Consider the following 26,155-nt stretch of genomic DNA (forward strand, 5'->3'; position numbering starts at 1 on the left):
AGAAACATTCTGATTACATTTGACACTTGCAACAAATTTGATAACTTTGCTACGTCTCATAGATAAACTAGATAAAGTCGTTTGCAACATTCTTAGTTAAAGTCAGAATGCGAATAATTTAAATTGATATATGAAGAGTTGCAATGTTCTGACAATTCTAAGATTTGATAATGAAAAACCGGAGTTTTAAATCCTGAAAAGAAAAAAAAATGGTAAGGTGTTGAAACCGAAGCTTTATAAAAAAAAAACTAAAAGACTATTGATTCTGAGAATATCCAAAAAAATTTAATAATCATAAGGTTATTCTTTTAATTTTAGAATCTTCGAATTAACCAAATCTATGTATTTATATCTATCCAAAATAGAAAAAAAAACAAAAAGGAAATTTGAACTTTATTAATTAATCAAAAACTGAATAAAATGCAAACCACATAATTAACTAATTAAAAGTTTTAAAGATAATAACTAACTAAGATAATAAAATACAAATAACTTATGATTATCCCAAATCTACGTTGCATTATAAGGTTGTTTAAAAATTTTAGAAAAAGAAAATTAGGAGTAATTTCTTAAAAACAACCTTTAGAAAAATGAGGTAGGAATACAAAATTAATAACAGAAAAAAAAAAACTAAAAAGAGGCTATATACACGTTGGGATTATTATTATTTTTTTTTTGTCATCTGAGGTTTTATTAATGACAACATTTCAAACCCGAGCACCGGGGATTACAAGATGGTTACATGAGATCCAAAGACCAAAACAAAGCCGGCAATATTAGATATAAGAACACATTTTTTTAAAAAAAGATGAAAATTGTTATAACAAAAAAAAAAGAAGTTTTGGGCTCTCTTCCTATTGGGCCGTAGGGCAGGAGAACACCTAATGTCCTTTCCCTCTCAGCCGTTGCGCTTGATTAGAGAAATAACAGACTTTTGTTTCAGCTAAGATTGATCGAGATGGAGTTCTGTCCAACATGTGGGAACTTGCTGCGTTACGGTCAATCACAGTTCTTCTGCTCGACATGTCCTTACATCGCCCGCATCGAAAGACAGGTTTTATTTATAGTTCCTACTTAAACTAAATCAAAAACCACCCCTTTTTCTTTTCGAGGAAAAAGTCTTTTATCTCTCTCTCTCTCTCTGGGGTGCTTTGAACAGGTTGAGATAAAGAAGAAGCAATTGCTGGTTAAGAAATCCATTGACCCTGTTGTGAAGAAAGATGATATCCCAAAAGGACCTGAAACTGAAGGTATTCTTTTGAAACTTTCATTCTAACAATTAGAAACATGGTTTGATCTATCAGTATTCTTAATGAATCGATGATTGGGTGATAGAAAGCGCAAATCAATAAAAATTGGTAGAACACTTGAATTAGTTAGTAAAAATGTGCAGCATTGATCTCTCTTAGTAATGAAAGCGTAATCAGAATGGATCCCATTTATTTTTCACCTTCGATCTTCTTTAATATATACCAATTATTTATTGGATTCATTGTGTGTGTTTGTTTGTCAGCGCCATGCCCAAGATGCGGGCACGACAAGGCGTACTTCAAAACAATGCAGATTCGTTCAGCGGATGAGCCAGAATCGAGATTTTATAGATGCGTCAAGTGCGAGCAAACTTGGCGTGAGGAATGATCCCTTTATACTTTTTTTTTTCCCAGAGAAAGCTAATCCATCTAAACAATAATTTTGCTCTTTTGAGTTTTTTTGTTGTTGTTGTACCATTTGGCAATTTTCGATAGCTTTCCTTTGTTTTTGGTTTTGGTTTGGGAATGTTTCTGTGTGATTTAAGCAGTTTTGATGTTTGTTTACAGTTTGTTTCTTATCAACCACGATGAAACATTCACCTGAATCAAATCTTATGCAAAAGCTTCACACTCTTTTGGGTTTTGTTCGGACAAAGATCAGTTATGACGTACACATACATATCTTCTTGTCTTGGCTGTTTGACTTTTTGACCAGCTGTTAAATAACTTCCCTCTCCTTCCTCTGTCCACTAAACCTCCAGATTTGATCCAAAAATGTCAGGATCCTCGAGAAACAACCAGCAGAGGAAGAAGGCCGACCTCGCCACGATCCTCCGCAAGTCGTGGTACCATTTGCGTCTCTCGGTTCGCCATCCCACCAGAGTCCCCACTTGGGATGCGATCCTCCTCACTGCCGCCAGTCCCGAGCAGGCCGAGCTCTACGACTGGCAGCTCCGGAGAGCCAAGCGTATGGGGAGGATAGCTGACTCCACCGTCACTTTGGCCGTTCCTGATCCAGACGGCAAGCGGATCGGCTCCGGCGCTGCCACTCTTAACGCCATCTACGCTCTCGCTCTGCATTATCAGAAATTAGGTTTCGATCCAGTTGCTTCAGAGGTAATTGATTTGGTCAAGGAACTTAGTTTTAATCCTTGAATCTGGATCTAGCATTGTGCAATGACACTTGGATCTGATTTGATGTTTTATGGTTTAGGAGGAAGTTGCAAATGGTAGTTGTGCTCAGTCCTCTCCCATGTCTTGGGTTAGATTCCTCTCTGAGAAGCATGTGTTGATGCTTCATGCTGGAGGTGACTCCAAGAGAGTGCCTTGGGCTAATCCCATGGGCAAAGTCTTCCTCCCACTTCCTTTTCTTGCTTCCGATGATCCTGATGGTCCTGTTCCTCTCCTCTTTGATCATATCCTTGCTCTCGCTTCGTCTGCAAGGCACGCCTTCGGTGATCAAGGTGGATTGTTCATTATGACCGGTGATGTCCTTCCATGTTTCGATGCTTTTAAAATGACTCTCCCTGAAGACTCGGCCTCCATTGTTACTGTGCCCATCACTCTTGATATTGCTTCCAACCACGGTGTTGTCGTCACATCCAAATCTGAGTCTCTTGCTGAAGGGTTTACTGTTAGTTTAGTGAATGATCTTCTCCAGAAGCCTACAGTAGAAGAGCTTGTCAAGAAAGATGCAATTTTGCATGACGGACGGACGCTCCTTGACACTGGGATCATATCTGCGAGGGGAAAAGCATGGTTGGATCTGGTCGCTCTTGGATGCTCCTGCCAACCGATGATCTCAGAGCTTTTAGGCAGTAAAAAAGAGGTCCGTTGTCTCATATTTTGTGCAGCTTTTTCATAAAGAATGCCCTTGATGTTTTGTTATTTCTAAATTGCAGATGAGTTTGTATGAAGATCTGGTGGCTGCTTGGGTTCCCTCAAGGCATGATTGGCTGCGAACCCGACCTTTGGGGGAACACCTTGTCAACAGTCTAGGGAAGCAAAAGATGTACAGCTACTGCACCTGTATGTTTCTTTCTACTCATCCCATAACTAGAAACTGCATTTCATTACTCTTTTTTTTTTTTAACTCTTTCTATCATCAGATGATTTGCAGTTTTTGCATTTTGGAACATCAAGTGAGGTACTGGACCACTTGAGCGGAGATGCTTCAGGAATCGTAGGTCGAAGGCACTTATGTTCCATCCCCGCAACTACGGTTTCCGACATCGCAGCCTCTTGTGTCATCTTGTCTAGTGAAATTGCGCCTGGTGTCTCCATTGGTGAAGACTCGCTTATATATGATTCAACAGTCTCCGGTGCTGTACAAATCGGTTCACAGTCCGTAGTTGTCGGTATTCACATCCCAAGTGAAGCTCCAGAGAGTTTCAGGTTCATGCTTCCTGATAGGCATTGTCTCTGGGAGGTTCCATTGGTGGGACACAAGGAGAGAGTCATTGTCTACTGTGGTCTCCATGATAATCCAAAGAACTCAATTCACAAAGACGGAACTTTCTGCGGTAAACCGTTAGAGAAAGTACTTTGTGATCTCGGCATCGAGGAAAGTGACCTCTGGAGCTTGAACGCATCATCACAAGAGAGATATTTGTGGAATGCTAAAATGTTTCCCATTCTCACATACAGCGAAATGCTGAAGCTAGCGTCGTGGCTGATGGGTCTAGATGATGGTAGAAACAAGGAGAAGATAGCCTTGTGGAGAAGCTCGAAACGTGTGAGCTTAGAAGAGCTGCACGGATCGATAAACTTCCCTGAGATGTGCAGTGGCTCCAGCAATCACCAAGCTGATCTCGCGGCTGGGATTGCTAAAGCATGTGTGAACTATGGTATGCTTGGGAGAAACTTGTCTCAGCTCTGCCATGAGATTTTACAGAAAGAGTCACTAGGACTGGAGATATGCAAGAAGTTTCTGGATCAATGTCCCAAATTTCAGGAACAGAACTCTAGAATTCTTCCAAAGAGTCGTGCATATCAGGTGGAAGTTGATCTTCTGAGAGCATGTGGGGATGAGGCAAAGGCGTTAGACTTGGAGCATAGAGTATGGGAAGCAGTTGCGGAAGAAACTGCTTCAGCTGTGAGATATGGTTTTAGAGGTAATAATATATCTAATTAATTACATATGGATTCAGCTGTGAGATAGATAACTCTCTTTTGTTTGTTTGTGGTTTCAGAACATCTCTTGGAATCAAGCGGCAAGCCTCCTTCTGAGAAGAATCATATTTCTCTTTCTCAACCAAGAAGGACGAAAGTTGAACTACCAGTTCGGGTAGATTTTGTAGGAGGTTGGAGTGATACACCTCCATGGAGTTTAGAGCGTGCGGGTTGCGTCCTGAACATGGCAATAACTTTGGAAGGCTCACTTCCCATTGGCACAATCATCGAGACAACGAATGAGAAGAGTGGAATCTCAATCCAAGACGACGCTGGAAACGCTCTACACATCGAAGATCCAAGAACCATCAAGACACCCTTTGAAGTTAACGATCCATTCAGGCTTGTTAAATCCGCTCTATTGGTAACCGGCGTTGTTCAAGAACACTCCACAGGGTTAGCAATAAAGACGTGGGCTAATGTTCCGCGTGGAAGCGGTCTAGGAACCTCCAGCATCCTAGCTGCAGCTGTTGTGAAAGGACTTTTGCAGATATCTGATGGAGATGAAAGCAATGAGAACGTTGCGAGGCTGGTCTTGGTTTTGGAGCAGCTCATGGGTACTGGAGGTGGCTGGCAAGATCAGATAGGTGGGCTATACCCAGGGATCAAATTCACTTCAAGCTTTCCAGGGATCCCTCTGCGTCTCCAAGTTGTTCCTTTACTCGCATCGCCGCAGCTGGTCTCAGAGTTGCAGCAACGTCTCCTCGTTGTCTTCACTGGTCAAGTAAGTAACAATAACAACTGAGAGGAGGAAGAAGAGAGTTTTTTCTTTTTCATTGATGCATTTTTTGTAAAACAGGTCAGGCTAGCTCACCAAGTCCTACACAAGGTTGTAACAAGGTATCTACAAAGAGACAATCTCTTGATATCAAGCATAAAGCGTTTGACAGAGCTGGCGAAAGCCGGGAGAGAAGCGTTGATGAACTGTGAAGTGGATGAGCTTGGGGAGATAATGTCAGAGGCTTGGAGATTGCATCAAGAGCTTGATCCGTATTGCAGCAACGAGTTTGTGGACAAGCTTTTCGCGTTTTCGCAACCTTATAGCTCAGGCTTCAAGCTCGTGGGTGCAGGTGGGGGAGGATTCTCGCTTATACTGGCTAAGGACGCAGAGAAGGCTAAGGAGTTAAGGCGGAGATTGGAAGAGCATCCGGAGTTTGATGTCAAAGTTTATAATTGGAGTATCTCTCTCTAATACTAATAGTATTAGTGTGTGATCTTTGCCTTTGTAATTTTTTTTTACTGAAACTTTGGAAAGAATAAAGGAAATGTAAACAAACGTCCTTTGCTTGACCTACTCCACCAAGTCATTCTTTTCTTTGTTTTGTTCACCAACGGCATGCACGGTGAAAATACTATATTACCCTCGCCTGTAATCAAGGTAAAAAGGGATCCCGGAAAATCAGCGACTTTGGACCTCGTTGGTCGCATTTTGTGGATTTGGAGATAACGCCGTTAGAAGATTCCGTAACGGGTTAGCTCAACAGCTCCAGTTCGTTCACCCAATCATATGCTTCTCGTTACTTTTAGCCATCTCGCTGACGTCAGATCGCACCGTCAGAGCTCACACTTGTAAGGCCGTTTGCTGCATTTTCCAGAAAAGCAAAAGGGAAAGGCTTTGTGTGTAGAGAGAGAAGAAGAAGAAGAAGGAAGAATGGGTTTGCTAACGAACAAGGTGGAGAGAGAGGAGCTCAAAGCAGGAGATCACATCTACACTTACAGAGCAGTTTTCGCTTACTCTCACCACGGTAACTTCCCAAAGTTTGTTTCTTTTCTTCTCTGTTTCTGAAACTGTAGAAAGTTGTTGACTTTATCTAGAGACAGATCTTATAAAAGAAAAAAGCTTTTGACTTTGTTTAATCTCTACTTAGTTTGAAATCTCATTTATCTGTATATCCCTCTTTTGATGATTGGATTGGATACTGTTTTAGACATGCCATCAAACTCTGATGAGCTTTGATTTAATTGGTGGATTGTAAATGATTTATTGCAGGAATCTTTGTCGGTGGATCCAAGGTTGTTCATTTCAGACCTGAGCACAACCTTAATTCATCCTCTTCTTCTCCCATGGAGTCATTCACATCAGCTTCTTCCTCCTCTGAAGACATTTGCCCAACGTTTCCGGATTGTGGTTTCAGACAACCAAACAGCGGAGTGGTCCTTTCTTGCCTGGACTGTTTCCTCAAGAACGGCTCACTCTACTGCTTCGAATACGGAGTCAGCCCATCAGTTTTCCTCACCAAAGTCCGCGGAGGCACCTGCACAACCGCGCAATCAGACCCGACTGATTCAGTCATCCACAGGGCAATGTACCTTCTCCAAAACGGATTCGGAAACTACGACATTTTCAAGAACAACTGCGAGGATTTCGCGCTCTATTGCAAGACGGGTTTGCTCATAATGGATAAGCTGGGTGTAGGGAGAAGCGGTCAAGCTTCATCGATTGTGGGTGCTCCTTTGGCGGCAGTACTTTCTTCACCTTTCAGTCTGCTGATTCCAAACCCCATCGGTGTGGCGACGGTAACAGCTGGAATGTATTGTATGAGCAGGTATGCGACTGATATTGGAGTTAGAAGGGATGTGGTGAAGGTGTCTGTGGAGGATTTGGCTCTCAACCTTGACGTGAAGAGCATTGAGCAAGCTGATGAAGAAGAAGAAGAAGAAGAAGATTCTGATATTAGGTGACTAAATGATCATTTGAGTCAAGTGTTAATGTCGTGAATCATGTTATGAATGTGTTGTGATGGATTATAGTGTTAAAAGACTTTTAGCTAATAAGACATTTAGTGACAAAAAAAAAAAAAAAAAAAAAAAAAAAGCTAATAAGACATCCTTTAGTTTGTTGTCAAATGCTCAAAGTAGGAGCTAAACGCCACCGTTTCATGCTAAAAGCAGTCGTCTTTCACATAATTTAATTAAAATTAAACCAAACCGAGGATCTGGAAAAATCCGCAAGAGAGAGAGAACTTGTGAGTTTCCAAATAAGCTTCCTTTTGATCGGAGAATCAATCAATCAATCGCTGTCTCGAAATATCTTCTTAGATTTGGATCCGATGGCGAAACAGTATGTGAAAGCGGTGGCGGCGCCGGATATGAACAGGAACACGGAGTGGTTCATGTATCCAGGGGTGTGGACGACTTATATACTGATTATCTTCTTCGGGTGGCTCGCTGTTCTCTCCGTCTCTGGCTGTTCCCCTGGGATGGCTTGGACCGTTGTTAATCTCTCTCACTTCCTTGTAAGCTGCCTCCTTCTTTATTTATTGGATTTGAATCTGGTTATTGAGTTGGTCAGGCTATGCAAGTTGCGATTGTGAATTAGTATTAGTTTGGTTATTAATAGCAGTGTCGTCGACTTTTAATTACAGATGCAGTTTTTAAAGGTCAGTTTTGAGTAGAGAGCATAAATAATTATTTTGGTGTGGGTATCATCGTGACACAGGTAACATATCACAGCTTCCACTGGATGAAAGGAACGCCTTTTGGGGAAGACCAAGGCATCTACAATGCTCTCACCTGGTGGGAACAGATGGACAACGGTCAGCAACTTACCAGCAACCGCAAGTTCCTCACCGTCGTTCCCATTGTCCTGTATGCCCTTCCTGTTTGTCTTTATTTAGTAATTGCGTTCTCTTTTGAGTGGAGTAAACCTTAAGACTCATTTATATTCCCGCTATCTTAAACTAACCTTCTAGTTTTGGAGTTGAGCTTTGAGATTTAGCTCTTTATCTTCTCTTCTGTTACTTTGTATCTGACATTACAGAGATAAGTTTTCTTGTGGTTTTAATCAAATAAATAATGATGCAGGTACTTGATAGCATCGCATACAACAGATTACAGACATCCATGGCTGTTGCTCAACACCCTCGCTCTCATGGTTCTTGTTGTTGCCAAGTTCCCCAACATGCACAAGGTTCGCATCTTCGGCATCAATGCTGACAAATAAAGTAAGTCAGCTTCTTCTCAGTTCCATCTCTCTTATGGTCAGAGAACAGGAAGGAAGAAGAAAAAAAGGGGATACAACCAAAACATATGTATGTGTGTAAATGTTCATATGGATTGGTTTATTTATTGGAGAGTTATGCTTGCTGGATATTTTGTAAAGTAACTTAATTTTGAAGCTTCGATCTTCTTATTCATAATCTTTTCCGGTCAAATTAGCTCGGGGCTCACTTACTGGACTTAAGATAACAATAGTTAGGTTTAAGGTTGGCACAAGTATCCATACTAACTAACCTGAGGATGAGTTTGATTGCGCATAGTGTTTCAGTGAGAACACGTGGGTGGGTGACTACAACATCTCTAATGACACGTATCCAACCGAAGTCCACCTGGTTATTACATATGCAATATATGAACATTATTTCACTCGTTTAATCGTAGAAAAGATCGATTTACAGTGATTCAAGATGGTTAATTTGATAAAAATGGTGTTAGGTGTAAACTTTAAAGCCGACAAAAGGAAAGGAAAGGAAAGGAATGAATGATTAATCAAAGCTTAGAATAAGACTAATGATATTTTTTTTGTTTTTCCCATCGTGGTCGGTCCATGTAGGAAAAATAAATACGTCTTATCCTTTAAATAAATGTGGGGTCTACACTATGTGAAACCGTCGATTCTCCCTTCAGAAGACACGTGTAGTCAATCCAGCGGCTTACCAAACCAACAAGTTATTGAAACTGTGTCGTTTTGGGACTCGAGAAGCTTTACGAAACTGTGAAAATGGGTTCGAATCAAAAATGGGGGACAGAGTGCGAAGGAAGAAAGAAGCAGAAAAGCCAAAAGCTTCGGTTGGAAGATCATTTTAATAGAGAGAGAGAGAGATTCAGTGGAATCTTCGAATTAATTAAAATGGTATCTTTACTCTGTTCTTTTTTTTTTAATGATCTCTTTGTGTACAAATCTCTTTCTCCTCTCTGTTTCTGATTATACATAGAATTTGCTCACTCACATCGATTGTTTTTGTTCGATCTGATTGTTTTCTCTCGAGCCAGAGATGGTTCCTTCGTACGGCTTTCCCTTCTGATATTAAAATTTTCTGACAAAGTTTCATTTGTGCTCTAAGACTGTCTTTTCTACAGAACAAGTTGGATTTTGGTAATGAGATTTATATTCTTATGCTTCGTGGATCTGTTTCAGACATTCAATTATGATTTTTGGTGTAGATTGAATTAGTGATCATTGACTGTTTAATATATATATATTTTTGTGAAGATGCTTGAATGATCGATCGCAGCAAGACTTGCGTCGTGTATGTTGCTTAATTAATTTTTATTAAAGCAGTCGCTTGTATATGGATTAATCATTTGCTTAGAAGCAATCAATCTATGGGAAGAAGAGAGAAACAAGTTTTGTTTTTTTATTCATAAAATCGAATATTTTTATCTTTTGATTTTGCATTTAATCCTCTCTTAATTTTTCAGGGTGTCTTAACATTGATGTGATGAAATGGGAGCAGCTGAAGTAAGAGCACTCTGGCAAAGAAGAGCAAGCCGTTGCTTTCTTGTTCATGAAGATGCTGCAATGCCTCCGAGGTTAGCTTGTTGCTGCCACCACCACCAACAACAACAACATCCTTCTTCTTCTTCTGGCAAAAACAGCTTTTCTTCTACTAGTTTTGGAGATTCCTCTGATTTCTCTTCTGATACCAAATGGTGGCTTAAGGGAGGATCATCTGGTTTTGATGAGGAGATTGCAAACTCCTTCCTCCAAGATACCAAATTGCATCAATTCGTCGACTTAACCGGGGTAAGTAAAGAAGCAAAAGACGAAGAAGAGTATAGCTTTATTAGCAAGAAAGATACAGCTACAACGCCGTGGTGGAGAAGCGCTACGGATCAAGATGAGCTAGCTCTCTTGGTGTCCACTAGATCCGTTGATCATCATATTCAAAACTGTGATCTTCCTCCGCCCCAGAAGCTCCACAAGAGCATTCAATGCACTACTAATGGTGAAAAAGGGTTTCAGACAGCAGTTATTAAATCACCATGGAAACAAGGTGCTTGGAGCGATCGGTTTGAGAGCAGCAGTAATAGCACAGATAGCAAGAACACGAGTCCAAAGTCTTCTCCTCAGAGCGATGATCTTATAAGCAAAGCTCAGCTTTTAGAAGCGCTAAGGCATTCTCAAACCAGAGCAAGAGAAGCAGAGGAGGCTGCCAAAGAAGCTTGCGCTGAGAAAGACCGTTTGATTACTGTCTTGATGAGGCAAGCGAGTCAGATTTTAGCTTACAAGCAATGGATAAAGCTTCTTGAAATGGAAGCTCTCTATCTGCATATGGAGGAGGTGGGAGAACAAGAGCAGATCGAAGGAATGAATCTGAAGAAGAGGAAGCAAAGAGGGAAGAAGAAGAATAAGAAAATGGGGGAGTTTGGGAGATATGTGATGGCTTTTGCGTTGGGGTTTAGTCTCATTGGTGCTGGTCTGCTCTTAGGTTGGACTGTTGGATGGTTGTTTCCCTTCTAGAGTTTTGAAGAAACGTCTTTTGTTTGATCACTGACTGATCTTTGCAGGAGTTTAGGTTTTCACTTTGCCTCTAAAATTGTGTGTAATGTGTGTTGTCTTCATGTATATATGTGTGTGATGTTTCCTTCCAAGTTCCAATATATAACTTTAATAGTATTAGTTTAGATCAAAAGGCTTGTAAATGTTAGGAATCATTTCCATACTTCTAAACAATTTCAAGACCCAATTTACTAATTAAGACCGTATTTAACCAAATTCATTAACTAAAGCCCATATGTCCTGGAAGCCTTGCGGCTACAACTAAAGCAATCTTGTGTCTTGCTGTCTTTATTTTTATATCTCTTTTAGACTTTTAGTATTGATACATTGACGCAACCCTTCGAATCAATTTTAAGATTTTTAGTTTAAAATGGATTATGGAAGCTTTAGCCAATCACCTGTGTCGGCTTTAGACTGCTACAGTTAGCTCTTTCCGAGCACCTGGACTGGCTGGCTATATGAAAGATTATTTGTAAATATGAAAATTTCCGACTAAACTGCAAAATCCAAATATCAGTATCAGTCCACTCGCTGATTCAAATGAGCTTAAAAGATATTTAGAGAAACATCAAAATGGATATTTACCTCTGTTTTTTCTTATGGATCCATTTATTATTTTCTCATTTTTGGTCAAATATGATATTACTTATCCGTTCTGACTAATAGTATATAGTTGTAAGAAACAAAAAAAAGAACTGGTATATGGTTGTAAGATGCGCTAATGAATTATTTTTTTTTTTGGTTAAAATGTTAAGATATTATAACCAATTTTCAAGTTTTACAGAGTTGTGGTGATCCCACTTATTACAAGAAAGAAGACATTAGACAGGAGAGAGTGAGAAAGAAAAGAAGAGCTGCATCAGGGAGGGAGCTCTTCTTTTCATATTTAGGGAGGGAGCTGCATCAGGGAGGGAGCTGCGCTAATGAATTTCCAGCAGAAAGAAGTTTTATAGATAGTTTGCGTACTGCGACGGTCACAATGAAGCTACATTTTCATATTTTATAATAAGACCAATATATATATTCGATTTTTTTGGAATCGACTTCTAAACGACTAGATAGCTCTGGAGTGAAGATGCAATTTAAGTCCAACAAGTCCTTGTCTCGAATAATAAATTCGAGTGTCGTTTTAGACGTGATTATTCAACACGTGATGCATTACATATCCTAATATGTGGTGCAAAATCGTATCACGACGATGCAAGGACAAATACTAATAATTTCAAAGTTCACTAACAAGACAGCTCTTGGTTCCATGCGGGTACACTTTCCGCGTTCTCGTCTTATCGTGTGTCCTACATGAACATAATACTATTACAGTACTACAACTTAATATGCACATGTCAAAATGTTTAATACTTGTATTAGGTCAAATAATTACTACTTTATATGTCGAGCTTAGGGTCGAACTGGTTATATAAAGGGTCTGACACGTTTATGGATGATCCTTTCTGGACAAAAACATATGCGTAGTCCATTTCTTAGCATGTATATCTAAATCGATCTTAATTATATATTTTTTTTTTAATAAGCATTTCGATCAAAGAAATTTCTAAGCATGGCTTATTTATTTGCGTCCATGAAAACTGAGTGCATGGTTATTAATAGGAAGTAGCAACAACCCTAAATTTCAGTACATCAGTTAAAGTTAGGATCATTATTACTTTCTTTTTTTTTTTTTTTTTTTAACACTGGATCATTATTACTTATGCAAGCAAACTTATGTAATTAAAACTGTATAAGAACACACATATACGGATATACGTATTTTTTTCAAGATCGTACAAACCTGATAGTATCTATATAATATTAATCGCGTCACGTAAAATAATAAACTAGAGACAAATAATAAAAATGCATAAAAATATACTTGCATGCATTTAATCGATCTAGCCAAGACAGTAACAGTACAGCGCACACGTATAGTGAATAGGCAGAACACAGTCGACAACTACATGCATTCACAGACACGCCATGAACTGATACTGATACGAGTCTTCGTCCACCAGACACATGGCATCGTCTCCGGCAATGAAAGGCACCGGCGACCACCCACATCTGGTCATCATAAGCTCTGGCAGCTCTATGCCTTCCCAGAAATCATCTCCTTCTCCTCTGATATTTTCCACGTCATTTCCCGTTTTAATGATCTTTACGGCGTTGGCCGCTTTGGCCGCCGCGACTTGGATATCTCTGGCCGTACACGTCGACGGGCGAGGTAAATCGTCGATTTCGTCGGGGAAGTTTAGCTGAGCTTTTCTTCCTTTCAGACAAAACGCCGCCACGTCGTAAGCTTTAGCTGCCATCTCCGGTATCGGAAAAGATCCGAGCCAAATCCGAGATTTCTTTCGGGGCTCTCTGATCTCGGAAACCCATTTTCCCCATCGACGTTTGCGAACTCCGTGGTACACTGGATGCCTCGTCGCCGAGAAGGTTTCTCTACCGCCTCCACCGCAAGATTTAACTGAAGTATCCGCGGCTGGTTGTTCGTTGTTGGTAAGTGGTGGTGGTGATAGTTTCATTCTTTCTTGTAGCATTTAAATGAGCTTGTGATGTGGTTTCACACTGTAGTCAGCATTTATAGTCTCATCCAGTGACCAAAAGCGTTACGTTCCCATACGAATTTACATAAATGACCTCCAACATGATAACATTTAAATCATCGAACTTATTTTTTTAAATAAAATTTCACAGAACTATCTACCGCTTACCAACAACGATAATTCACATACTTGTCAAAAAAAAAAAAAAAACTATCTACCGCTGATTACTTTAGTTGATGAAAAATGAGAGTGTTTTAGAACATTGTTAAAATTGTGAAGTCAGCCAGCATGGTATATTGTGTTCGCATATATGGATTGTTACGGTAATTAACGGAATCAAATCAAACCAGTAATACATTTTAGTAGCAAAATGATTATAATATCGCATAAGAACAAAATTTATAAACATGATTTATTGATGTCCCCAGTAATAAAGTCTATATGTCAAATTGAACCAAAAAAGTGTATATGTCAGCTCTCTGTCTCCTATCATACGGGAGTGGTGGGGAAAGGTTTTCAATAGCTTAAGGTACTGGTGATGTCCTATCCTATATGTCTGCAGTTAAGTAAGATTGGAATTAAATAATGCATAGCATATTAGCACTATCTCTTCAGATTTCGTAACCAACATGCATATATTATAGTTTGGACAACGTATAGGCTAAAATAATGATATCATGAAAAAAACTAGCTAGCAACTTCTAACACATTAGAAGAAGAAAAAAGAAACAAAAAAAAAATATTATTGTTTTCTTTGACAAAATAAAATCATCTTCTGATTTTCCGTCCTGGTAAATTATGAACTAATTAAGCCCAGAACTTGTTTTTTAACTCAACCAAAAAAAATAAAAAGAAAAACAAAACCAAAACATGCTACTATACTACTAGCATACAAATCACCCTTTTGACATATATATACACATAACATTTGCATATTAAAGTTTCGATGTGAACATGTATATACTATAATAATTTACTCCAACAAATTCAGGAAATCTTCATGTTATATTGTTTCTTATTTTAATTGAGATCGCTTTATTAGGTGTAATTGCTCAGTGCATGCATGCCATTTTCGTGAAAATATATGTACAAAGAACCCTTTTCCTATCATAATTGTTAACTAATTAATTTTATGTTCATTCATATATTTGGGCAGCGCATGTCCACAGAGGTCGCTTTTTAATAGCATTGATGATTTTTTGAATGGACCAAAGTCTAAACTCTAGTCTATACTCTATACCAATGTGTTGGCTGGCCTGTGGCTTCGCCCATCATGAATATATTTATAAGCTTATAAATAAAACATATACGGATTTCAAGAATAATATGACTATCACAAGAAAAACCACGTCTTCGTACGGTGATTTATATATTGACATCAAAAGGGCATTTGATAAATATTACCTGAAGTATATGGCTTCCACTTTTTAACCAATCACGTCTATATAAAAATAATTTCCACACATATAAACAAAGAAATATTTAAAGTTACTCGAGTAATATTCGGGAAGAAAATATTATTTAAAGATATCTACTCTCTTTTGGGAGGAAATAGCGAACAAGAGGAGTTATAAAACACTTTCTTACATCAGATCATTTACGGCTTTGGCTTTACTACCAGTTAGAGATATATGATCAGTTTCCTTCCGGTGCTTTCTTGAAACAGTTTAAACATTCTTTAATTTTTCTACAGGAAGTAACTGTGTGTGCATGTGTGTGTGACGTCTGTTTCTCGACGAGCTTTGAGTTATTGTTTGCTTACTTATATACGATGAGCATTAAGTTTTGGTCGGTGCCTTTACCTTTTCGTGAGTTTTTGTTAGATATAAAGTAGTTATTTTTATGATTATGTTTTGGTTGGTACCAAAAAGGTGACCATGATGGATTTTGTAGAAATAAAACACGGGGTTAAAATGAATATATACAGGTTTAATTATTAACCGTGGTCCGAGGAGAAGCCGATATGGGATAATAAAAATGAGTGGCATCCATATAAAATATACTTTTAGAATTCAATTAAAAAGAAAAAACAAAATTTTGTTATCAATGAAGAACATAGTTTTATTAGGGATAAATGTCCCACATTGGATATTGGAAGGGATCATTAGCAATATATAAGATGGATAGGTCACTCCATTTAGCACCAATTAGTTTTAGGTTGGAAGCCCATCTAGCTTAACATGGTATCAGAGCCTGATCCACGCAGTTCAACCCGATCCACATCGATTTGGCCCAAAATTGACCCATCGATCTTTGCCCGAACATTCCGAAATTGACGCTCAAAGAGCCATCATCTCGAGGGGGCGTATTAGGGATAAATGTCCCACATCAGATATTGGAAGGGATCCTTAGCAATATATAAGATGGATGGGTCACTCCACTTATCACCAATTGGTTTTAGGTTGGAAACCCATCTAGCTTAACAAGTTTACACAAATAGAATTACGCTTACCCATACATCAGCCCATTCTGACTTTAAGTGGACCATATGTCCCATTAGAAAGAAATGTTAACTTGTTATGCTTATCCCCTCATTTATCCTTTGATGATATAAATGTTAATGGTGAAACATATACAGTGTTCCGATTATTGTGGTACGATCTTGAAAAAGAGAGGGGTGCCTTCCGAAACACGCGGACACAGGTGGTGCATAAAATAAATAGCCTTTGGGGGAGACAGAAGAAGGTAGAAATAAGTGGCTAGACCATGAAACCATTTGTCCTAACCGCTTGACCATGGAAGTAGAGTTAGTTAAAAGAAAAAGGTTCCATCGGGACTTGAACTCGGGTTACTGGATTCAGAGTCCAATGTCCTAACCGCTAGACCATGGAACCATTCCATAGTTGGCCTTCAGTTGTTCTTACTAAACAAATGTCATTTTTACATATTTCCTTTCAGTTTCGATAATTCCAAGGACAAAAATTGCAACCTTTCTAATAGTTTTCTGACATTATATTGATTTTCTGTCTGCGCTCAGTTTTACATGAATTTTTATCATGCGATGTCTCTTCCGTGAGCTAATTCTGTCCTAATAATCCGATTCAAAGAACATGAACATAGCATGCAGTTTGTCAAAGTGACACACCAAAGAAAGAGATAAAGTTTTTATCTAAATATTCGGGAAGTTGGGTGAATGGTAGTTCTAACAAAAACTTAGCTAAGAGTCTTTCATTATTTGTTATATATTAAGACAACAAAGACTGTAAACAAATGAAAAGTTTCTATCGAACACAAAATATAAGATTAGATGATTTTATTGTTGGCTTTTTCTCTCTTTGCTATTCTCTCTCTCAATGTTCTCCTATGGAGATGGCTAAAAGTTTCAGCATGTAAAACCCAAAAGTTTCCTCCAGGCCCACCAAGGTGGCCTATTTTAGGCAACCTTCTCCAATTGGGTCCTTTACCTCACCGGGATATGGCTAGGCTCTGTGACAAGTACGGCTTGGAAACGTCGATGCCATCACAACGAATGATCCGGATACCATCCGAGAGATTCTCTTCAGGCAAGATGATGTTTTCTCATCGAGGCCTAAAACACTTGCCGCAGTCCACCTGGCTTACGGATGTGGGGATGTAGCCTTAGCGCCAATGGGCCCGCATTGGAAAAGAATGAGGAGGATATGCATGGAACACCTACTTACAACCAAAAGACTCGAATCTTTTACAGCCCAGAGGGCTGAAGAGTCCTGTTACCTAATAGCAGATGTCTACAAAAGAGCAGAATGCGGAAAACTCGTAAACCTTAGGGAAGTATTGGGTGCTTTCTCTATGAACAATGTGACCCGGATGCTACTAGGGAAGCAATTCTTTGGGCCAGGGTCTGTAGTAGGTCCAAAAGAAGCTCAAGAGTTTATGCATATAACTCATAAGCTGTTTAGGCTGTTGGGTGTTATTTACTTAGGCGACTACTTGCCGTTTTGGAGATGGGTGGATCCCTACGGCTGCGAGAAAGAAATGAAGGACGTAGAGAAGCGTGTGGACAAGTTTCACACGAAGATCATGGACGAGCACAGAAGAGCAAAACGGGAAAGGGAAGATAATACTAAAAATAATAACGGAGAAATGGATTTTGTTGATGTTTTACTATCTCTCCCTGGTGAGAATGGGAAAGAACACATGGATGACGTTGAAATCAAAGCTCTCATTCAGGTTTTGTTATTGATTTATGACTAAGTTCACTAATGCATCAAACTCATTACGTTTGTTTATGTTAATTAATATTTGACTGTCTTTTAATTTTTTTTACGTTTATATTTGTAATTTGAGTAGGACATGATAGCGGCTGCGACCGACACGTCTGCGGTCACGAACGAATGGGCTATGGCTGAAGTGATTAAGCAACCACGAGTGATGCGTAAAATTCAAGAGGAGCTCGACAGTATTGTAGGATCGAAACGGATGGTCGATGAATCTGATCTAGTCCATTTAAACTATCTACGTTGCGTGGTACGAGAGACGTTCCGAATGCATCCGGTCGGACCGTTCTTGATCCCTCACGAATTCGTTCGACCAACGACGGTCAACGGCTACTACATCCCCGCAAAGACACGAGTCTTCATCAACACACATGGGTTGGGTCGAAACACGAAGATATGGGACGACACTGACGAGTTTAGGCCCGAACGACATTGGCCGGTCGATGGAAGCGGACGGGTCGAGATAAGCCACGGGGCGGATTATAAGATATTGCCGTTTAGCGCGGGGAAGAGGAAGTGCCCCGGAGCTCCGTTAGGTGTGACGATGGTGCTAATGGCTTTGGCTCGGCTCTTCCATTGCTTTGACTGGACTTCGCCGGAAAATATAGATACGTTGGAAGTTTATGGCATGACTATGCCTAAGGCTAAACCATTGTGGGCGTTAGCTAAGCCACGATCACATAGTACAGTTGGATAACCAGGGCTATATTTCCATTTCGGTTTAAGTACTTTTTTAAATTGTACCAGGGCTCAAATTTCGGTTATTTCGGTTTAAATGTACGGTTCGCTACTCTTTTCTTTCCGGTTTAGTAGAACCCTACTTTATGTCTCGCTCTCTCTCGTTCGGTTCTGTCTCTTGTCGTGAAATAAAATGTTTTCGACGCTCCGTCGCGCCATGTTTCTCCGTCGATTCCCGGCTCCGGCGAAAAGGGCTTTCAGCAGTAAAGTTTCAGATGAAATAAATCTCCGAGTTCTAGATGAGCTGAATCAGGTTTTCTTACTCTCTGTAATTACCTACACATCTTCGTTGGTGTTGAGATTACCCTGAGTTGATTCCTTGATCAATTGGTGTTTCAGGAAATGCAATCAATCTTTGGAGCTGAACCTCCTGCGACTATGGATTACCCTGAGTTGAACTCCAGTATTGGATCTCTGGAATCTTCAAAACCGGAGAGTTCTAGGCAATATGAACAACCTCCCAAAGTGGTTACTGAAGATATCTCTAAGCTAACCCATGTCGGCGTCTCCGGGGAAGCTCAGATGGTGGATGTTTCTTCAAAGGACAATACTAAGAGAACCGCATTGGCTTGCTGTAAAGTCATTCTAGGCAAAAGAGTTTTCGATTTGGTCTTAGCCAATCAAATGGGGAAAGGAGACGTTCTCGGAGTAGCCAAGATCGCTGGCATCAACGGAGCTAAACAAACCAGCAGTTTGATCCCACTGTGTCATAACATTGCACTTACGCATGTTCGTGTTGACTTGAGATTGAACCCTGAGGATTTTAGTGTTGACATTGAAGGAGAAGCTTCTTGCACTGGCAAAACCGGAGTTGAGATGGAAGCTATGACTGCTGTGTCAGTTGCCGGGTTAACTGTTTACGACATGTGCAAGGCTGCTTCAAAAGATATCAGCATTACAGATGTGAGGCTTGAGCGTAAAACCGGTGGAAAGAGTGGGTATTGGTCTAGAGGCGAGTGAACACAACCCAACACTTGTCTCCGTCTCTATGGAGGTTAGTTTTCTTTATCTTGGGAACATTAAATCATAATATAGGAATCATTAAACAAGTAGACCGTCAGGGAATATTTATTTGATTATCATGTGGGAACTTTAATCTTTCCGTATGCAAATTGATTCTTGCCACCACCATGTAATGATTTGTGACTATATATGAAGCAAGAAGTGTTTCTTGTCGTGGCGCTTTTGCCTTCTTGTCTCTTTTACATTTGAGCCTTTAATCACTATGTTCTTTTCTTCATTTGTATGATCTCTAGTTGTGATTTTTCTCCTAATGTCTAATTCTTCAATCACAGATTACGCGTAGACAAAGCCATGGCTTGCCTGGACCAGGAAAACCGGTCTCAAAAAGATTTGGTTGATGAACCAACCGGTCAAGTACTACTTGTGTGATAACTCTTTATAAAGTATATTTTTTACCACTTGGACCTTAAATTTTTTTGCCTAAATGTAGTTTTAACTACCATTTTTATTCCTAATGGCATTCCGATATTCAATATTCACCATGCGTTGACTTTGATTGACTTGCAAAGTTGAAAAGGATAATTTTATATTTAACGTTCATAAATAGAAACAGTTACCTATTAATCCGTTCTGTCTCACAAATTTTACCGTAGAGTTAATTATACTTTTACCTAGATTTAAGTAATCAACTCTCCGGTCAAAAAAGTTGCATTTTTCTTTATTGAAAAATGGAGCTTCGTAAACGGGGATTACGAGCTCCCTTTATCATATTCGCCGCCATTGTGTTATTCCTCCTTCAGTTTTGGGCCGTGACGGGCCAAATTAATCACAGCGAGCTTTCTACACAGATCGCCGTTAACTCTTCGTCAGGGACAAGTACTCGCTTCCTGTCCTCATCATCACCACTATCGTTAACCGGGAAACGATCCTCGTTCAGGTTCAGGTGGAGGAGAAGACGACATCATCGTAACAAAGTAAACAGAGCGAGCATTCAGTTTCTATACGCACACAACCTCATACGAGCCCGCGTGGGAGAACCACCGTTACGATGGGACGGAAGACTAGCGGCGTACGCGCGTAGGTGGGCCAGACAGCGTGTTGGGGACTGTAGGCTTGTTCACTCCAACGGTCCGTATGGAGAAAATATATTTTGGGCGGGACAGAATAACTGGAGGACCATAAATATCGTTAAAGTGTGGGCCGATGAGAACAAGTTTTACGACGTGAAGGCTAACACGTGTGAGCCGGGACAAATGTGTGGACACTACACGCAGATCGTGTGGAGAGACAGCACGAAGGTTGGGTGTGCACGTGTGGATTGCTCAAATGGTGGTCTTTATGCGATTTGCGTTTATAATCCACCTGGAAATTACGAAGGTGAGAACCCGTTTGGAAATTATGAAGACCAGATTGGTCTTGTCCGGGAGGATCCACCGGCGGTGGTCGTTACTCCATTTTAACTTAATGGCTTGAAAGAGAGGACATGGTATGGTGGCGGCATAATCTATTTTTAGTTGTTAATTTTTCTTTTGCTCTGATTCTTTTTATTTTTTTCGAATGAACTAACTTTGGGTTTGTTCAGAAGAATTATCATCTAAAAATGATTCAATAAACAAAATAATTTACATATTATCTCTCTTTCATAATAAGTACTCCCTCCATTCCTAAAAGATGCATGTTCTAGAAAAAAAAATTGTTTCAAAAAGATATATTTTTTACCTTTTCAATGTATGATTTTATGAAAAATTGTAAGTTTCAAAAAAATTAATGGTGTTTATTGAATTTCTATTGGCTAAAAGTTATGGAAAATTGTTATTTACAAAAAACAATGCATATTTAATGAATTTTCTTAATATATGTGAAAAGTCTAGAATATGCATCTTTTAAAAACAGAGGGAGTATCATTCTAACATTTTTTTCTTGTTACACAAAAAGTGTTACTTTACAAGTCCAATGCAAATTATACTCCCTCTGTTTTTCTTTAGATGACGTTTTAGAATTTTTTCTTTTACCTAAATAAATGACGTTTGTAGTTATCTAGGTAGCTTTTAGTTTAAAATGACTTATATTGTCCTTTCATTAAATAATGATCAACAACAACACTTGACTAACAACAATCATACGTATCATTAAATAAAGGTTATAAAAGGTATTATGCAGAGCTTCTTAAACTGTGTGAAAATTGAAAAACGTCAAGTATAATCGAACGGAGGGAGTATTTAATTTCAGTTGAAAATTAATTGCAAACTGCATTGTTTTTATAAATAATTTTATTTATCTCAAATAATGTTGGTTAAAGAGTGTAATTAATAATAATTTACATATATTTCAGCAACTTTTTTAATATGTGTGAAAAATGTCATTGTGATACTTATTCAAAAACTGAGATAGTATTTCACAATGAATCATTAATAAACAAATGGAAAGTGAAACCAAATGGGAAGAGAACAATTTTAATATAAATATGTCCTAATTTCTTACTTTTTATGAATTAAACTCCTGAAGGCTCGCTTTCAGTCTTGATTTCTGTCGAAATTTGAATCTGCCAGCTAATCATCTATATAAACAGCAAAGAGTGCAAATATTGTACCATATTCAGTTATTCTTAGAAACCAAGTTAGTAGTATCAGTATGTATGGCTCACAAGACTCTTTCAAACTCCCTTTTCAACACTACTAATTCGAAAAATATTCCAATCAGAAATCCAAAAGTGTTGTAGTTTCAACTTTTTTTTTTTGGAATTTAAAGACAAGATTAGACTAAATTTAGGGTTCTTATTTTGATGATATCTCTTTCTATCATGTTCCTCGCTTAAGTAATCAGGAGGCTGACTCTCTAGCAAAGTCAGCTCTCTCTTCGATGATTGTAACCTCCGTTGGTGGAGGATGAAACCTTTTCGTATGAATGAAAATTTATGTTTGATCAAAAAAAAAAAAAGAGACTAAATTTAGGGTTTCATTACAAGACAACAAAATTAAATTAAAACATCCCATAAAAATCTCATCCATATATTTTCTTCTACGCCGTGGACCTGGACCCGACATCTCTCCCATCGCCATTGTCGGTCCCTAGCCTCTTATCTTCATTCTCTCGGTCTACTTCTTCAATAATCTCATAATAGTTCTTTCTCCATATATCATGGCTTCCTTCCACATCCCACCTAACCTTGTAGGCATCGGTCTTAAATTCGATTATAAAAGCCCTTCCACTTGCAACTATACCTCTGAAAACTCATTTCTCATACTCTAGTTTCTTCTGGCTTACCTGTTATAAACAATATTTTTGTTATAGGTTTCGATGTGTGTAAATAGGAGAGACGAGAGTTTGAGGGGATGACTTGAAGTTCGTAGTTTTACCATCATTACATAGACTGAGAGCCATTCCTTGTTGTTAGCAAAGAGGCATTGGCCACATGCCACACACATTGATATTAGTGAGTGTTTATGTAATGTTAATTAAGGTTATATTTGTTTTTGGCTTTTGACTAAATATGTGAAAATCTAAAATTTTAAACTTAAAAAAAGTCTGGAATCTCAACTAAAACAAAAAATCAGTTTTGTGGATGTATCTGCATACATTACAAAAAATAAAAAATTTCATCCAAATAAACTTTTTCCAAAATAATTTTAGATAGTTTTCTTTGTGCTTCTCATCTTTTCCCGGTTTGTAGTCTTCCATTTATTTTTTTTTCTGTTTACAAAGAAACAAGATACTGTGGATATGGAGATCATTGCAAGTTCTTGCATGACCGTGGAGATTACAAACCGGGATGGCAGATAGAGAAAGAGTGGGAAGAAGCTGAGAAAGTTAGGAAGAGAAATAAAGCTATGGGAGTTGAAGATGATGATGATGCTAAAAGTGAGGAAGACGAAGATGCATTGCTATTTGCTTGTTTCATATTCAGAGAGCCTTTTGTTGATCCAGTTGTCACCAAATTGCAAGCATTACTTCTGTGAGCATTGTGCTTTAAAGGTATGATGATGAATTTATTAAGAGTTAATTATGATGATTCTGTTACCAGACACAATCGGGTGGCCTAACCTTCTGGTTTGGAACACGATAGCTTCTTAAATGTTTAGTTTTGATCTTATGAAAAAATCAAATTCCAATGTAATTTATGTAAAACAACTTTTTTTTTTGGATTAATTTAATATTTTTTAAAAAAATTATGATGATTCTATCTGTGTGTTTTGTTTGTAGAAACTAAAGAGTTTTGTGTTATATTAATGATGCAGCATCACATGAAGAACAAGAAGTGCTTTGTGTGTAACCAACCAACTATGGGGATTTTCAATGCAGCACATGAGATCAATAAGAGAATGGCTGAAGAACGGAGTAAAGATCAACGATTGTAAAAGCTATGTATTCTCTTGCTTTGAGGGAAGTTTTTTGTTTGTACTCGTAGGCCTAAATATGTTGTGATGGCTTATCACATTTTAAAAAAAAAAAATTGAAAACCATATATCTAAAATCCCAATATATTATTTATTGATAGATGAAAAGAAAAATAGTTTATAAAATAAAATTAATTGTTAAATGAAACTCAAAATTTTACATTTAATAACTGAACCCGGTTTGAAACTGGTTTAGAGGTTTGCCCATTTCTGGTTTTTTTTTGCGGTTTTAGATAGTTTAATTTCCCTTAGACAAACAACTCAAATATCTGGACAGCAAACCCTCTGAGTGAGAGGGCGTGTTAAAAAGTAGGAGGACCGGACCATTCATGCCTCGTTTGTGTGTGTGTGCACGAAAAGAAGCGTTGGTGTGAAAGAAAGCAAAAGGATTTGAAAATAAAAAAATTGAAGGTGAAGCGGGAAAACAAATAAAATCTCTCCCTCCCCTCCGCTTTTTCCAAATAATCAATCTCTCATTTTGTTGTCTAACCCAAGTTTTTGATAAATTATTTCTAAGGGATTTATCTATCTTTTACGGTGCGATTCCTCCGGCGGCAGTAAGTGAAATCAAATCAATGGCGAGAACGAAACATTTCGCTTCCAGGGCCCGAGATCGCAATCCAACTAGTACTCTCTCTCTCTCTCTCTCTCTTTGCCTTATTGATATTATTTATTTTCTAGGTTAAACCCTAATTTGGCATCTGAAATTTGTAGATGCGACTGCTTCATCTTCGGCGGCGGCGGCGGCAGGTCCGAGTGCGGTACGTCATCTCTTTTTTTTTCTGAGTTAGGTTTCGACGCAATCTCGTTACTGTTGTTGACGAATCTATTGAAATGTGTAGACCCCGACGAGAAGAGGAGGCAGCCAAGGTGGTGAAGCTCAACAGAGTGAGTCTTTCTAACACGTTTTTGTTGATATCCATTGAATCCTCCTTTTTTTCATCTCTATCTTCCTTTTCGTTGCGACGTGACTCAATTGCAGCAGCAACTCCACCAGCAACCACCACCGCCGGTAGAAAAGTAAGTTACATTTTCATTTGCTTCTTTATCAACAAACTGCTCTCTCTCATCTGTTTTGGTTTTGGTTTTGTGAAGAAAGGAGGGACTAAGCGAACTAAACAAGCTATGCCTAAAAGTTAGTGACAGATTTTAAAATCTCTATTTTGGATACTCTCTCTCTCTCTCTCAGGACTTGTCTATTTGCATTTCTTCTTATTATGTCCGTCTGTCTTTGTAGGTTCCAACAAGAAGAAGACATTCCGTTACAAGCCTGGAACCGTTGCCCTCAGAGAGATTCGCCATTTCCAGAAGACCACCAAACTTCTTATCCCTGCCGCTAGTTTCATCCGAGAAGTAAGTCATCTGTAATTAACTTTGTTATTCATACATTCTGCTACTTGTTTTCAATGACTCTGCAAGTGAACATACTGATATAGAATTTAAAGCAACCATTATGGTGATTTCTGAAACTACAGTAACTAATACTATCCCAAATTATCGTTCTTCCTATCATATGCTTGCCTGCTTAACATGACTCGACACTAGTGATATGGAACTTCCCTTTTTTACTAATTGCAACATTGTTGTTCTACCTAACCAGGTGAGAAGTGTCACCCAGATCTTTGCCCCTCCCGATGTTACCCGTTGGACTGCTGAAGCTCTTATGGCTATTCAAGAGGTACCTACTCCTTCCCTCTTTTGTTTCCTGTTTTCCACTTGATGTCTAATTTATACTGATCCTTTTTTTTTTATATTTCTTTTGGTGGGCGGGGGCAGGCGGCTGAAGATTTCCTAGTTGGCCTCTTCTCTGATGCGATGCTCTGCGCTATCCACGCAAGACGTGTTACTCTAAGTAAGTACTCCTTCCCAAAATAAGGAAAACCATTTTCAGTCTCCCTTATTTAGAACATTGCCTCATCCATATCTGCTTCTCTTCATATCAGTGAGAAAAGATTTTGAGCTTGCACGCCGTCTTGGAGGAAAAGGCAGGCCATTGTGATTGACTACTACTACATTATTTCGCAGGTTGTATAACTTTGTTCACTCCTTATGTCTTGTGATTTGTGATCTGACTGACACTTTCTTTTGAAACATAACTGCTTGATTCAATATCTTAGGCTGTAAAACTTATCCCTCCTTGTTTACTATCTTATATGCTTTTCCTTGGAATTGATAGTTTCCATTGAGATTGAAACATATCTGCTTTCTCAATATCTCAGTCTTAGAAAGGGCTATGACTAAAAGAAAGAAAATTTAGAGTAAGATTTGTAAAGACATGTGTTTAGAGAGGGCTTAATTAAAAACACACGCATCTGCTAGACCTGCTATTTGATTCCCAATTTCAACTTTTTTCAAGGCATATTATAAAGTTTGTAAATGTACTTAGCACTTCAACTTT

At 38.7% G+C, this 26,155-nt stretch overlaps 9 protein-coding genes, 1 non-coding gene and 1 pseudogene across 15 annotated transcripts; 9 read left to right on the forward strand and 2 right to left on the reverse strand.

Moving 5' to 3' along the window:
• The first annotated feature begins 754 nt into the window (after positions 1-754).
• On the forward strand, positions 755-1,882 carry LOC103843777 (DNA-directed RNA polymerase III subunit RPC10). The gene is made up of 3 exons (XM_009120549.3): positions 755-1,054; positions 1,160-1,250; positions 1,514-1,882. Exons 1-3 carry the CDS (start codon positions 959-961, stop codon positions 1,636-1,638), a joined length of 312 nt encoding a protein of 103 aa, XP_009118797.1. The 5' UTR covers positions 755-958; the 3' UTR covers positions 1,639-1,882.
• A 94-nt stretch (positions 1,883-1,976) lies between these two features.
• On the forward strand, positions 1,977-5,735 carry LOC103843778 (bifunctional fucokinase/fucose pyrophosphorylase). Its single transcript, XM_009120550.3, has 6 exons — positions 1,977-2,366; positions 2,464-3,078; positions 3,152-3,278; positions 3,359-4,363; positions 4,442-5,145; positions 5,221-5,735. Exons 1-6 carry the CDS (start codon positions 2,025-2,027, stop codon positions 5,611-5,613), a joined length of 3,186 nt encoding a protein of 1,061 aa, XP_009118798.1. The 5' UTR covers positions 1,977-2,024; the 3' UTR covers positions 5,614-5,735.
• Positions 5,736-5,819: 84 nt separating this feature from the next.
• On the forward strand, positions 5,820-7,201 carry LOC103843780. The gene is made up of 2 exons (XM_009120551.3): positions 5,820-6,166; positions 6,412-7,201. Exons 1-2 carry the CDS (start codon positions 6,073-6,075, stop codon positions 7,101-7,103), a joined length of 786 nt encoding a protein of 261 aa, XP_009118799.1. The 5' UTR covers positions 5,820-6,072; the 3' UTR covers positions 7,104-7,201.
• A 125-nt stretch (positions 7,202-7,326) lies between these two features.
• LOC103843781 (ORM1-like protein 2) lies at positions 7,327-8,572 on the forward strand. Its single transcript, XM_009120552.3, has 3 exons — positions 7,327-7,657; positions 7,861-8,009; positions 8,226-8,572. The coding sequence occupies exons 1-3, from the start codon at positions 7,472-7,474 to the stop codon at positions 8,362-8,364; spliced, it is 474 nt and encodes a 157-aa protein (XP_009118800.1). The 5' UTR covers positions 7,327-7,471; the 3' UTR covers positions 8,365-8,572.
• A 533-nt stretch (positions 8,573-9,105) lies between these two features.
• LOC103843782 lies at positions 9,106-11,413 on the forward strand. 3 transcript variants are annotated; one of them, XR_004451413.1, is made up of 4 exons: positions 9,112-9,205; positions 9,239-9,273; positions 9,843-11,016; positions 11,362-11,413. XR_004451413.1 is itself a non-coding variant. In XM_033280061.1 (2 exons), exon 2 carries the CDS (start codon positions 9,868-9,870, stop codon positions 10,882-10,884), a length of 1,017 nt encoding a protein of 338 aa, XP_033135952.1. In that variant the 5' UTR covers positions 9,106-9,273; positions 9,843-9,867; the 3' UTR covers positions 10,885-11,056. The 3 variants fall into 3 exon arrangements, 1 of the variants encoding a protein (XP_033135952.1); XR_004451414.1 differs by lacking the exons at positions 9,112-9,205; positions 9,239-9,273 and adding an exon at positions 9,280-9,516; XM_033280061.1 differs by lacking the exon at positions 11,362-11,413 and having other exon boundaries at positions 9,106-9,273; positions 9,843-11,056.
• Positions 11,414-11,652: 239 nt separating this feature from the next.
• On the reverse strand, positions 11,653-13,510 carry LOC103843783 (ethylene-responsive transcription factor ERF023-like). The gene has a single exon (XM_009120556.3). It carries the CDS (start codon positions 13,458-13,460, stop codon positions 12,885-12,887), a length of 576 nt encoding a protein of 191 aa, XP_009118804.1. The 5' UTR covers positions 13,461-13,510; the 3' UTR covers positions 11,653-12,884.
• A 2,718-nt stretch (positions 13,511-16,228) lies between these two features.
• TRNAQ-CUG lies at positions 16,229-16,300 on the reverse strand. Its single transcript has one exon. It is a non-coding gene; the product is annotated as a tRNA-Gln (tRNA).
• A 362-nt stretch (positions 16,301-16,662) lies between these two features.
• On the forward strand, positions 16,663-18,491 carry LOC103843857 (annotated as a pseudogene).
• LOC103843784 (cyclic pyranopterin monophosphate synthase, mitochondrial) lies at positions 18,343-19,919 on the forward strand. The gene is made up of 3 exons (XM_009120557.3): positions 18,343-18,653; positions 18,740-19,394; positions 19,696-19,919. Exons 1-2 carry the CDS (start codon positions 18,534-18,536, stop codon positions 19,358-19,360), a joined length of 741 nt encoding a protein of 246 aa, XP_009118805.1. The 5' UTR covers positions 18,343-18,533; the 3' UTR covers positions 19,361-19,394; positions 19,696-19,919.
• A 96-nt stretch (positions 19,920-20,015) lies between these two features.
• Positions 20,016-20,992, forward strand: LOC103843785 (pathogenesis-related protein 1A-like). Its single transcript, XM_033280062.1, has one exon. It carries the CDS (start codon positions 20,092-20,094, stop codon positions 20,821-20,823), a length of 732 nt encoding a protein of 243 aa, XP_033135953.1. The 5' UTR covers positions 20,016-20,091; the 3' UTR covers positions 20,824-20,992.
• A 327-nt stretch (positions 20,993-21,319) lies between these two features.
• CENH3 (histone H3-like centromeric protein HTR12) lies at positions 21,320-25,968 on the forward strand. 4 transcript variants are annotated; one of them, XM_033278207.1, is made up of 11 exons: positions 21,326-23,335; positions 23,599-24,168; positions 24,275-24,384; positions 24,472-24,518; positions 24,600-24,645; positions 24,740-24,777; positions 24,853-24,892; positions 24,995-25,110; positions 25,358-25,435; positions 25,534-25,609; positions 25,701-25,968. In XM_033278207.1, exons 3-11 carry the CDS (start codon positions 24,333-24,335, stop codon positions 25,754-25,756), a joined length of 549 nt encoding a protein of 182 aa, XP_033134098.1. In that variant the 5' UTR covers positions 21,326-23,335; positions 23,599-24,168; positions 24,275-24,332; the 3' UTR covers positions 25,757-25,968.
• The last annotated feature ends 187 nt before the right edge of the window (positions 25,969-26,155 follow it).

Source organism: Brassica rapa, chromosome A09, assembly GCF_000309985.2.
Source record: "Brassica rapa cultivar Chiifu-401-42 chromosome A09, CAAS_Brap_v3.01, whole genome shotgun sequence".
NCBI classification, from domain to species: domain Eukaryota; kingdom Viridiplantae; phylum Streptophyta; class Magnoliopsida; order Brassicales; family Brassicaceae; genus Brassica; species Brassica rapa.